This window comes from Phymastichus coffea, unplaced genomic scaffold (assembly GCF_024137745.1).
Source record: "Phymastichus coffea isolate CEN01 unplaced genomic scaffold, Cenicafe_Pcof_1.1 PCOF00055, whole genome shotgun sequence".
Lineage (NCBI taxonomy): Eukaryota > Metazoa > Arthropoda > Insecta > Hymenoptera > Eulophidae > Phymastichus > Phymastichus coffea.
In genome coordinates, this window is record NW_026706866.1 from 728,740 (window position 1) to 742,999 (window position 14,260).

General features: G+C 31.3%; 1 protein-coding gene across 1 annotated transcript; it reads right to left on the reverse strand.

The window, feature by feature from the left end:
* Positions 1-4,325: 4,325 nt before the first annotated feature.
* Positions 4,326-10,525, reverse strand: LOC131665952 (uncharacterized). The gene is made up of 9 exons (XM_058938235.1): positions 10,382-10,525; positions 10,047-10,169; positions 9,741-9,858; positions 7,915-8,176; positions 7,637-7,762; positions 7,180-7,270; positions 6,959-7,101; positions 6,737-6,869; positions 4,326-4,756 (listed from the first exon to the last, which is right to left on the reverse strand). The coding sequence occupies exons 1-9, from the start codon at positions 10,523-10,525 to the stop codon at positions 4,706-4,708; spliced, it is 1,191 nt and encodes a 396-aa protein (XP_058794218.1). The 3' UTR covers positions 4,326-4,705.
* Between the last annotated feature and the right edge of the window lie 3,735 nt (positions 10,526-14,260).

A 14,260-nucleotide genomic window follows, 5' to 3' on the forward strand; every position in this document is an offset into this window, starting at 1 on the left:
CTCCATAGAATAATACAAATAAAATATTGCTTAAATATTTGGGTATATACAGTTAAGCTTCCCTATTGTTATCAGCACTTGTTATCCGAATGTCATTTAATTAGTCAAATATTGCTTATCAGCACTTTTCACATTTACTGCTTAACCTGACGATAAAACATTAATGAAAATAATTTATAGATGATCATTATTTGTTGAGGTAATTAAGAATATTTTAAAACTAAGCGTATGAAAATTTTTTAAGTGTAATTACCAATTAAGAGTACACATTAAGATAACACAGTCGTTCAGACGATTAGAAAAATTAAATCAGTCAAGTAAATAGAAGAATCACAAATTGATTAAATTCCATCAACTTTTTTAGTACGGAACTTGACTAATTTTAGACCCCCCACACTCCTGGTTTATTTACTCACTAACCAGCATGACTCTGAACCGTTAGGCATTAATAATCCCATATTATAGTACATTTCTGTCTTTTTATATCGTTTTCATTTAGAAAAATAGACAATAGATAATAAAATAGGTTCGGTATAAAGAGATCGCCATATAGCATCTAATTTCCTCATAGATCATCCAAAGTACGCATATAACTATTTGAAATTTGTTTTTTTTTCTATTATATATTCTTAATTTAATTATTGCAGTCACCTTTCCTGATCGAGCAGAGCGACTAGTGCGTCAAGGTTGTCAAAACTCGAAAGGGAATAGATAATATCAGTGTGTTTTGTGCGAGGTAAAGATTTTTATATATCTGCGACTAATTACTAAACAGTAATTATTTATTCTTTTTCATTCTTGATCCTCAAAATAAACATAAAAAGACATTTTAAAAATGATAAGTACATTACAAATGTTTTCATTTCGTTTCTATATTTTTTTCTATCATTTTTAGGTATTTTTTTCAATATGCAGCACATTACCAACAAATTTTATTAGATATCTTTATTAATCAAGATATAACCATCGTTCTCCAAAACTTATTAAAATTGCCAATTATAGCCAGAAACTCATCGATCGTCAAATGCTCATTGAATTAGTTCCTCCTTCTGGTAGCAGCCGTTCATCTTAGATCTTGGGATAATCAAGGCGAAACCATTTCCTTCCAATGCCATTAAACTGCAAAAAATGCATATATACATGTGCGAAATCAAGCTGTGAAAGTTAAAATAGTAACTCAAACCTTAAAACGTTGGATTTTTGTAGAGTAGATCTGAGCTAACTTAGTTCAAAGATTCTGCAGCGACTCTTGCAAGTGCATGGGCATGGAGAATTTATGTCAAGAAGGACCCCCGATGTCAAATTTTTGCACCATCTATACACCTAGCCGGAACTCGACACCATACCATTCATACCAATGTTCTAAAAGATTTCAGAATATCCAACCCACCCCGAAAGTATAGTCACCGGGCATTTATTCTGTCCACCCATTTCAAAATTTCAAGTATCAGTTGGCAGATCTGGCAACGTGACACGATTTAAATTTAAATTCTATTGCACGGTGAATTTGAAAACATAAACCATTTTTGATAGCTGCCATCAAAGCTCGACTATGATTTCCTATGGAACAAAGTGCTGGTACACAGTTTTTTAAGAAAATAATACCTTGATGATATGGTCTTGCACTGAATCCAGAAATGTGCACGATCAAGTCTTAAAAAGCACTTGATATACTTGATCGAGCATTTATTGTAGCTATATCAAAAGATATTTGTAGATTACATCACTGTCACTGAACACGTATCACTTGAAATGTATAGATGTAATCCTTCAACTGATTCTTAGTTGGCTACCGTTCCCATACAAATTTGATAGCTGCCATCAATTAAAGCTCGAACAACAAAATCTGTAGAAACATGTGCTGACAACTTAGTCTTAAATATATCTTGATCGGTACAAGGTCCTTGAATAATTTTTATAAGCACTTGGTTTCAAAATACTTTTTGGTCAAGCACCAATTACAGCTATCAAATTGGCGCGACAAGTTTTTTGAACAGAGCCAGTACAAATTCATGTATACCTACAAATATTATTTGTATGAGAAAGTCCTGATAAGATTCTTGTCTCCTCTCCTTAATAAGAATTATGCTATGTAATATCTTGAAAAGAACCACAAAGCATCGTATTCTTCATACAATATTAAATGGGATCAAATGAATTCTACTTTATTTGAAAACAGTCCAGCAGTGACGTTGATAATTTTCAATTGAACTTTCATTTTTTTTCTTCGATATTCAACATCTCTATTATACACATATATTTACTTTTTAACTAGTTATACTTTTATATTGGGTTGGGTTGGGAAAAAAATAATTTTGATTCTTCTTAATAGTTGACGATAAAATTGTATATCTCCAGTAATACTTATTCAATGAAGCCATACTAGAGCACGTTCATAGATTAGAATCCACAGAACATTCTAGAGTACAAAGTAGCGCCATTTGTTTTTTCATTTAAAAATTATTGCGCTTTATCAGTGGAGATTACAAAAGGCCACTTTCATCGCATTTTGTTTTTCTACTTCCGAAAAGGGAAAACTACAGCGCAGGCTTATCGAAAATTATGTAGTGTTTATAGTCTTAATTCTTAAGTGAACGCAAGTGCCAGAATTGGTATGCTTGATTTTGTTCCGAAAACTTCGATCTTGAAGATGAACTTTGCCCTGGTCGGCCAACTTTTGAAAAATTCTTGAAAAAATCGAGATAAACCGACATATTTTATCTCATGACATAGCTACAGAACGAAATGTCGACCATAAAGCAATTTTGAATCAGTTACATAAGTTTGGATACCAAAAGAAGCTCGATATTTGGGTTCCACATAAATTAACGTCAAAGCATTTAATGGATCGAGTTTCCATTTGTGAATCCCTGCTGAAACGAAATAAAATCGAGCCATTTTTGAAACAAATTATTTCGGAAGATGAAAAGTGGATCACGTACGATAATAATGTATGAAAGAGATCGTGGTTGAAGTCTGGAGAAGCTTCACAAACAGTTGCGGAGTCTGTATTGACACAAAGGAAGGTATTGCTGAGTGTTTGGAAGGGTATCGTTTATCGTGAGCTGCTCGAACCTGGCCAAACCATTAATTCTAGTCTCTACTGTCAAAAACTAATGCGATTGAATCAGGCGATTGAAAAAAGACGAACAGAATTGATCAATAAGAAAGACGTTGTCTTCCATCACGACAACGCTAGATTTTACATATCTTTAGTTACTCATCAAAAATTGAAAAAGTTTGGATGGAAAGTTTTGATGCATCCACCGTATAGCCCACGGATCTTGTCCGGTCTATGCAAAATTCTCTTACTGGTGTAAAGCTGACTTCAAAAGAACCTTGTGAAAAGCATTTGGTTCAATTTTTCGCCCAAACTTCATCGATCAGAACAACACATATCATTGATTAGTGTTCAAAATTTATATCAATAAATTCACCTTGAAAAATATGGAAAACACCGAAATTATTTTTTCCCTAACCCCCTAATATCCTAATATTATTTATTCGATATAATTGTTGCACTATGCCACTACTTAAAACTAGGTTGTTTTCAAATTCACCGCGCAGCAGAAGTTAAATTAAAACCGCGACATGTTGCCAGATCTGCAAACTAACACTTGAAATTTTGAAATGGATGAATAGAACCAATGTCCAGCGATTGTACATTATCTTTAGGGTCTGTCTCCATAGGGCCTGCCTGAGTCCGTCCGAGCCGGCCGAGATTTTTTATGGGCACGCCATCTCTATAATTTCGTGTTCATGCGTTTCTCGTATTGGCTGCGTCCGATCGGGCTCGTTTATGTAAACGCAGCCATTCACTATGAAACTCGCCATTGGATACGAAATTATAGAGATGGCGTGCCCATAAAAAATCTCGGCCGGCTCGGACGGACTCAGGCAGGCCCTATGGAGACAGACCCTTAGGGAGTGTCCACGCGTGGTCCCTCTTCCTTCCTGACCCCGGGGTCGTCCCCGTCCGAGATTTTATATGCACACGCCATCTCTATAACTTCGAGCTTAGTGGTAAGTTTCATGATGAATGCGTGATACGCATTTTAATCTATGAACTCGAAATTATAGAGATGGCGTGCGCATACAAAAACTCGAACGGGGACGGCCCCGGGGCCGGAAAGGAAGAGGGATCCCACGTGGACACTCCCTTACAACCACTTGTGGAATTTTTGAATTAATCGACTCAATTTTGCCAATTCTTAAATTTTCAAAAGTGATCATTGCATTCATAATTCATATATTAACTCACCGTAATAAAGACAAAATATTGTATTAATGATATATTCTCTTTGCATTTTGTGATACATGAGACATAATAAAGCACAGAAAAATTATTGTTATAAAAATATTGCGATTGAGTCTCTATACACTTTTATTACATTGAAAATTATGTTTTCTGTTGTTAAGCCTTATATTTGACATAGACTTTAATTGAGTTTTAAACAATTCTGTTGCAATCAGAAACCAATTATATACTGTCGGTTAGATACAAGTTTTCTGCGGTTTTTCATACCAACACGTTTCGTTGACATTACTCAATGAAATATAATTAGAGTTTAAAAATATAAGCGAAATTATATTTCAAAGTCTATTTGTATGACATAACATTAGAATTTATAGTGATAATATTTAAAAACAGTATTATAATTTTGTCTAAGGATTTTACAGACATTGTAAGGCTAAAATAACTGTTCTATCGCATGGAACCAATCATAGTAACATATGATATAGATTTTTTAAAAACCTGTAAAATAAATAATAGTTAAATTATATATTTACTGTAATGTGAACACTCCGCAATAAAAGTATAAAAGTGCAACTTTTGAATTTCGATAGATCTGCCACTCTCCACCGAGTTACTATGTAATAGGGTGGGAAATCGTTCAAACTATATAAAAAGTATTAATTTTTCAATTTAAAATTTAATACTAGTTATTACAAAAAACATTTAAAATACTATAATTTTAAACTATTACAATATAGTCAAATATACTACGAGGGTCGTTTGAAAAGTCCGTGCAAAGTCAGAGAGATGGCGCTACTAGTGCGTATCAAGGTTATTTTTAGTTAGTGGCATATCTTGGAAGAGCACACACCAAGTTCCAGCCAGATCGGCCAATTACTTTGCGTTTTACATTCGTTTCAATCAAAGAAATCGAGTAGTTGTAAAAAAATGGACGAAAAAGAATTTCGTGTATTGATTAAACATTACTATTTCAAAGGCAAAACGCTTCAGGAGATTAAACAGAAGCTTGATAAATATTATGGTGATTGTGCACCTTCGATTAGAATGGTTTTTAAGTGGTTTCAAAATTTTTGGAGTGGCCATATGAGCACAAAAGACGCTGAATGTTCTGGACGCCCTGTTAAGGTTACCATTTCAGAAATCATTGATAAAATCCATGATATGGTGATGGCTGACAGAAGAGTGAAGGTGCGTGAGATTGCTAGTACTGTAGGCATCTCGAGCGAACGGGTACATAATATTTTGCACCAACATTTGGACATGAAAAAGCTATCCGCTAGATGGGTGCCGCGATTACTCACGATTGACCAAAAGCGAGATCGTGTGAAGTGTTGCTAGAATGGTTTGTAGCTGTTACAGCAAAATCCACAAGACTTTAAGCGTCGTTTCATCACTGTAGATGAAACATGGATACATCACTACACTCCTGAGACCAAAGAATAGTCTAAACAATGGGTTACCAAGGGGGAATCTGCTCCGAAAAAGGCGAAGACAATTCCTTCGACCGGGAAGGTTATAGCGACTGTCTTTTGGGATTCGCAAGGAATAATCTTCATTGACTATCTGGAAAAGGGTAAAACCATTACAGGCGAATATTATTCATCGTTATTGGATCGTTTGAAAACCGAGTTGCTAGAGAAACGTCCACGATTGGCCCACAAAAAAGTCCTCTTCCACCACGACAATGCGCCAGCTCACGCCTCAGCAGTTGTGGTCGCAAAACTGATGGAGATAGGGTTCCAACTCGTTTCATATCTCCCCTATTCTCCAGACTTGGCTCCGTCGGACTACTATTTGTTCCCTAATATGAAAAAATGGCTGGCGGGGAAAAGATTTTATTCAAACGAGGAGGTGATTGCAGAAACGAATGCCTATTTTACAGACTTGGACAAATCCTATTATTTGGAAGGGATTAACAAACTAGAGCAACGTTGGATGAAGTGTATAAGCCTAAAAGGATACTATGTTGAAAAATAAAAAAGATTTATTAAAAAAAATCAAGCAGTTTTTATTTTTGCACGGACTTTTTAAACGACCCTTGTATTTATATATAGCAGTGAAAAATCGTTACCAAAAATATAATATAATTTGTTCTCTTTTGATAATAATAAAAAGAGTTAATTTTATATATTGTTTCAATATTTCCAACACGTTATTATAGTATTTTACTATAATATGTACCTTTTACTTGTTTAAAACTGGATAAATTATTCTAAATTATTATTTTTAAATAGGCCTTTTAATAAGAGGTGATTGTTCCAAAAATTATATAATTTACGAAAAATTAGTTATTATAGCACATTACAAAATATTAAAAACAAAACAAAAATTAAATTAATCAATGTTTATATCTTTTCTTTGGAGAGTTTTGGAGAGTTTTGATGTGAGAAAAAAATTGCCTGTTGTGGCATACATCTATACGTCTAATACTATTCGTCTAATACTATAAGTTATTTGAAAGCTATTCAAGTTACATACAAACGCAAATGTTTCCAAATTCAAAACACAAAGTCTCTTCGCTGTGAAAGTACATGGTACTGAACTACGCAGCATCATTATACTTAAGAGTTGTTTAATTCTTGCTGAATTATTAAACCATTCACAGTGGAAACTACAGAAAAAAAATCCAATAGATTAGATAATCTAAAACAAAGAAAACTAAGATCACATTTTTTATTTATTTTAAAAAACTTAACTTACGCAGCATTTTTTACTTGTGCACTACTGTCCATTATTTTTTGACCAGGTATTACATTGAATAAGAGATGACACGAAAATCCAATATACAATGTTCCAATTCTTATCATTTGCTTGTAATTACCTTTTTCAAGATTGAGCATAGTCTGGAAAGACATAAAATTCAACATTCAATGAAAGTTATGATACTATAAAATATTTTGCTATCAATTTTCTATATTCACATCAACTGCGGTCAAACTGAGCAGTGATGTATTTAATAACAGAACCCAAAAAAATAGATCAGTATAACACTGTTCAATGAGATTCACAAACCTAAAAAAGTATATAGATATTTAAATTTCAAATTTAAATATTATTTTTATATACATCGGAAAAAATGATAGTATTCAATTTTACTGCATTTAATTAACAGTAAAGTGAAGAATAGTAAACAATAATAAATAATATGGTAAACTATACAATGATACTTTTGTAAATTCTGTAATTGTATAGTATGATTAAGTCTTTTAATTTATAGGTAACAATTGTACTCTGCCATACATGAATAGTATATACATGTAGCAAACAATATGATTTTAATAGTTGTCTATGCAAAGGTTCTTATTTTATTCAATTCGTTATTTAAATAATATTATAGAAAATGGTTTCTATAAATATAATGCAACATGCATACTTAACTGTATGGTTTGCTTGTGTAGTAAAATTGCTTCTGTCATTTCAGTCAAAATTTGATCATCATTAAATTTTTTGACATGCGAGTCTTTTATTTCTAATTGCAATTTCATAGTCCGATCTAGACGATACCTGAACATAAATATCGAATAAAGCAAAATTATATTATATAGTATTTTTTAATTCAAAAGCGAAAAAAAAGGTTATTTCCCCTAATTGTCAACAAAAACATTTTATTATAAAACTATAACTGCATATTGAAAAATATTTAATTTGAAGCTTACCCGACAATAGCGAATAGGGCACATGCATGTTGAGTACACTGAGCGTATGATGTGTCAAAAGTGACAAATATTTGAACTGATAGTATACATACAATCCAGCAATGAACAGTAAGTTCGAAATAGTACTTTTGATCGTCGATAAAATATTCCGCAAAATATGGAAACATTCTTGTTCTCGTGTAATTCAATGGGTCAATTATATCAAGAAATACTGGCATAAGTGGCACTGTTATGTACACACCTAATATTATATTCACAGGAACTGAAATATAAAAGTTCTATATATTAATGCTATATTTTTCCATTCAATCATTAAAAAAAAGAGGATTCTTTTCTAAATATTTCGAAGAGAAAATTTGCTCTTGTTACAAGAGAATTATCAAGAAGACCCTTTTTTCTCAAAAATCCATTGTTTTATATATTTTTTTATATATATTGTCCTTTGTAACAATTATTTCTATATTAAGGAATGCACATTGAAGTAGGATAAAATTACTGAATATCTTACAAATTTATTAGGAAAAAAAATCTTATATATAACCCGAGCACAGTAATTGTGATCAAATTATCTTGTAATAATAATGTAGAAGATCGCGGTTTGAAACAAGAAGATTACAAGAAGAATTTCGGTTGGGACTTTTTTGAAATAAAACTTTTCTTGTTAATTAAACATTGTGTTACTCAAACATCTATTTTTTGTAAATATTCCTTAGTCTTCTCGATGAATTACAAAAATTCTCAAAATTTTTAATGCTAATTTTCCTAAAACTTTAATTTTTGACCTATGTCATGGCTTGTACAAGGAAATCTTTAAACACATTAAGTTATTATTAATATAATCACTTATATAATGTACTTTATATATCATAATTTCTAATATAGCATAGAAGTTGCAGTAAGATCTTAGTTTACAGTAGCAGATTTAATTATTATGTAAATAGAGCATTTTGCAGAATGCAATAAAAGCTTTAGTAAAAAAAAGTTCATTAACCTCTTTTTTCCAAATTTTTACAAGCTTAATACACGTTGACTGAAACCTCAGGGTGTTTATCCCTTGATCACCAAGTATGCTTTTAAGACAACGCTTTACAAAGAAGACAATTCTCAGGCGTGTAACTAATTGTAAGAAAGATTTTCCTCTCCCTTCTCTTCATTTTTTGATCATAGACTGTTCTTGCGCCAACAAAGCGCGATGGTAATTATTAGCAGTTTGCTTCCGATATTCAAAAATCTCATTTCTGAAGTTCGTTCAAATATTAAGTATGTTGAATAAATATTTGTGCACTTTAAGATTTGTATAGTTGCTGCATGATTCGTTGATATTTATGTACAGCAATGTAATATAATCGTACGAGGAAACGCCACCAATGCTCTTAAAATATTCAAGATGACGCGAGTATGATTTTCGCAGAAATCAATCATCAAATATCGCTGAAATCAATTGAAATTCGTTTGATAAGCACCATTATCATCATTTAGAGCTACTTCAGAATAGATTTCCAGCAACAAAAAGACAGAACTTTCTGTCTAGCTCTACTATCATTTCATAATTTTCGTTTCAGAATCCTGTATCTAAATATCTTGTTTTTTCTGAATAGCTTGAGTATTCCCAATCCAAAATCATGCATCTTTCATTGTGTTATAAAAAATCCGCGTATAAATAAGCAATTTAAACCAAATGATCAATTAAGTTTGAAAACATAGACTATATGAGGATAATGCACATTATTATATACAATACGAAAATATAGTTAAAAATTCAAATTAATAGGGAAAATGACAAATAATATTTACAGCAAAAAAAAAATACCTATAAATATACTTACTTAGGTAAATTAGAGTAATAAAACGGCCTTCCTCGCTAAACTTTCTTAAAATTTTCTGCTCGTTCTGTCTGTTTAAAATTTGCCAATGTCTCGCAATTTCTTCATACACGAATTTCATCTAAGATATCCGTTTAATTAAAATAATATTTGAATTAGGTACTAGACACATGCACTTTTAGCAATCGTGTCAAAAAAAAAAGATTTTCCTCTTAATTTAGCTCCTAAATTCGGTCAGATTGGTAACAAGGTATTACGAATTCCGAACTAAATTTTAAGGGAAGTCACTGATGGCAACGCAACTTGTACCTTTGTATTCGACAGCAAAAAGCTAATATACTTCATTTGACAACCACCAAAATACATTAAAGAGCCAATAACTTCAATAACTATATCTACGTCTCGGTTCCATTCTTCGATCAGTCGTATTGCCTGCAAAATTGATCATTAAACACGCACAACTTAGCTTGTGTGTTTCTTAGCTGAAATTTTTCATGATTAAGAAAATAAACAATCCGACAATACATATAATATAAATTCTTTGTAAATCGCGAACATTTGGATCGATTCTATTCTTCTGGGACGCGACCGAAGCTTGACAAATTTATTGCTCATGATTATAAATTATTATAATATTTACTTACTTGAGGTATGATAATAGATGTAATTAAAATGACAATTATGTATCGTTTAACTTTATTTTTTAAAGCATCGCCATGAGGCCATAATCCTAAGCGTTTTGAACTAGTAGTATTAATTCTGTAATAACGACTGTAGAAGATATCCATTTTTATAAGCTAACTATTTCCTCGCAAAACAAAATGAATAATAGCTCTGTTTTTCCAGGATGCGGAGCAACTGGCTGTTCAATAAAAATTCATGGCTACTCTAGAGAAACAACGATCCCCTCGGTCAATTTGAACCAACCCTGCTTTAATAATTCATGAAGATGTATAGACCGTCCAATTTCCTACTATTTGTATTATTACAATTAATATATGTTTTAGTTATATTTTGTAAAAAATATCATTTTAACGATATACAAATCATGTAAAAAATACATGTTATAATAAAATATAGTACAACAAATGAAAAAAGTAAAGACACTAAGTTTTGAAATTATGTATAATTTACAATGCTGTAAAACTGAAAAAAGTAACGACCTACCATGTGAAGCCATTTTATTCGTGATTTGATTGGTTGGAAGATATTAACTTAATTGCAACGACTCTGCTTTCAGCAGGCATACATATATGCGATAGTATTCTATATAAGTAATAAATGTAATTATGATAAGTTTTGTATTTTTACTTTTAAATTAACTTATTTACTCATTATTTCCTTGAATGACACTGTACCATACTTTGAACTTAATCTCAATAGAGCATTGCACTAAAATTAGTTTAAAATATCTTAAATGTGAAATATTGCGTATGAAAACCAATAAAACATTATAAAAGTTTGTCACTTTTTTATTAGAAGATTCCATTATTATAATAAAAAAGTAAAAATTTGTTAGAATATCTACGTAAATGTTTAATAAACTGAACAAATTTGTACCGCTTAAATAAATTTAATTATTCAGGATATGATTATTTACGAAGTTTCGCAATATATGTTTGATTTTTTATTTCTTCAAGTAAAAAATAAAGTTTCATTCTAGTAATTATTCCATAATGGTTCATTTATTCGTTTCAACAATTTACGGCTATCGTGTGCAGCAGGTAACAGAAATAACGGGTAAAAAATTATCTTTAAATGTAATAGAGAAAGCGCTCCTCTATCTACAGCAGCAGATTTGTTATGCATTATTATCTCCATTGCGAAATTACCGAGACGTAGTAATATTCTTTCTATGAGTTCTACTGAATATCGAAGTATCATTGATTATGTTTATAAGCCACTATTGCATGCAACAGCAATAAGATAATTCTTATAGAAATAGTCTTTGATAAAATAGACACATATCTCACAATTTTTCTACGTTAAATACAGTAACATACATAAATATCGGAAGATATATACATATTTCATAGAGATTCAAATTTTGTCCAAACATTTATAATAAATTGTCTAGCAGTGTTTTCGATGTGAAGAAGAAATTTCGTACATATAATGATATATAATTATAGACAGAATTAAAATAAATCGTGGTACACGTCGAAAATCATTTCGTAATTTTCAATATAATTGTAAACTCATACATTAATGTATCCCTTTAAACGCCGTCACTTAACATTTTTTTTTCGAGTTGAATCTACCAAGAGCAAATACTTTCATAATAAAGACTAAAGGTTAACCTTATAAAATTCTTTTACCTGTAGATTCTTTCGAGTAAATGTAATTAAGCAATAAAAAGGAATAAAAAGTTAACGTTTCGGTAGTGTTGAAATTACCCTTATAAAGGTTAGAGAAAACATACAAATTTGTATATTAGCAAAATTCTAAGACAATATTACAACGCAAAAATATAAGAGAACGTAAACTATAATCTGTAAATCTTAATTAATTTGACTAGTTGAAAATTATACTGTTGGTGTAGCGCACAAGTATCGCAGATATAAGACAACAATTCTAATATCGAACAAATTACACATTATGTCAGATTATTTACTATTATTTCAGAAGATATTTACCCTAGTTACTGTGTTCACTTAGGCGAGATCGGACAATAGAGCCTAGGGCAGGGCAGGAAGTATTTATATGAATAGTAGGGTGGAAAGGGTGGGGGGGGGGGACGACAAAATTAGGGAAGGTGGAAAATAATATAAGAAATTGACAAAGGCACGTAAGCGCCAGTTGAGCGGCAAACCAGGGTTAACGTGACCGTGCAAAAGTAGTATGAAAACAAAATTTGTATGTTTTTTTCTAGCTTTGATAAGAGTCATTTCAAAACCTCACCAAAACATTAGTTTTTTATTCCGAGCGAGCTGCTCGAATGAGATGTAAACATAATAAGCAGCAAATAACCTGTTCCATCGTTGGCGTTTAAACTCCATTAGAGCGGAAGTTATTAGGAAGTTTTAGAGATGGTTCGAGACTTGTTTACCTGGGTGCTGTCGTTGACTCAAATTATTTACTCACTGTCATTCAAACGAGGATAAAAGCTTTGGCTCAATCAATTTGAGTCGATTTGCTATTGTTAGAAAAAAAGGAAATGTTGCATTCTGCTGTTACGATAGATTAGTGTCTGCATAGGAGTGCACTTACCAATCACTGAAATGTGAATGCAACGATTAAATTTAGCTGTGAATAACATTCAAATAATAGATTAAACTGAATCAGTTAATTTTTGTATACAACATGCAATAAAGCATATGTTGTTCGAAAAAAAATCGCAAAAATCATGCATAGACTGAATATCCTAAAACCCGATTACTTTATTACTTTAACCTTTAAAAATTGTGTTTAGTGCTTGTGAATGACAGGTCGTTATTTAACAATACTACCTGTCGATCTTTAATTCATTATTTTTTGTTCAAAATAAAAATTTGATGGTGACATGAAATTCAAACTGAATATCGATAACAGTATACCGAATAAGATCTTTTAATAGTACAGAGTCCAAACTAATTCAGATTCGACAAATGTTTTTGTATACTAAATACGATAAATATTAAAGTAAAATTAGATGTTAAGTAAGAGTCGCTGGAATGATAAAAAATATGGCCGAGTAATTTTCAAAAATATCTAAAAAAATGTAATTCAATATACAAAAACTCATTGTTTCATTGCATTATCCAACCTTTCTAGAATATAACTTAATTCAAAGTAGAAAGGCATGTGTATTTATTCGATTATTTATTATATATTTTGCAATAAAAAAACTCTTTAACTGCCGGTAATTGGAACACTTACCCCACGTATATATCTGATTGTAAATAAGAAAGTCAATCTCATTACAAGAGAGTGAAATTTAGATTTATTAAATTTGGTGCAGAATAGACACTTAACATGCGAATTTCTCTTCCTAGCTATATTTGAAAAGACAACAAAGAACAACAATGAAACGGAAGCAAATTTGCGGAGTTTCAAATTACTGTGTATTTATATTATACTACTGCTTATAATTGTGTGCTTTCTTATTTTTATTTATTAGTTACTTTTATGAAATCAAACTGAAATCATCCACAGTTTAAATGAGAAAATTAAAAATAAATGTGATTCCTTATTGACATAAATGAAAAATTTACTGGCTCAACAAAAGTTGTCGACTTTTAAGATATGTAGGCACGTGACTATATCTACACACTTACGTGGTTTTACACAGAAACTTGCATCACAACTGCATGCATGATGACTAAATGCAAACAGACTATACTCGAGAGAGCAACAGATATACTTGCGGCATTATCTAAATTTCACGATTTAACATATCTAATCAAAACGAATACAACTTGAAGCTTAATTTTGTCGTCAAATTACGTCGAGCGTAGAAATTAAACTTTTGAAAATCATTGTGAATAGTAGACTTTAACGGATATAATGATAATAGTTACATGCAATATCATTGTAAAGCCGTA

What these genes read in the sequence shown, in the direction of transcription:
- LOC131665952 (XM_058938235.1), bottom strand. Translation starts at nt 10,525, where the DNA reads ATGGATATCTTCTACAGTCGTTATTACAGAATTAATACTACTAGTTCA. An exon ending in CATCTATTATCATACCTCAA is followed by an intron (nt 10,170 to 10,381) that starts GTAAGTAAATAT and finishes TCAATTTTGCAG; the next exon opens with GCAATACGACTGATCGAAGA. An exon ending in TTTTGCTGTCGAATACAAAG is followed by an intron (nt 9,859 to 10,046) that starts GTACAAGTTGCG and finishes CGGATATCTTAG; the next exon opens with ATGAAATTCGTGTATGAAGA.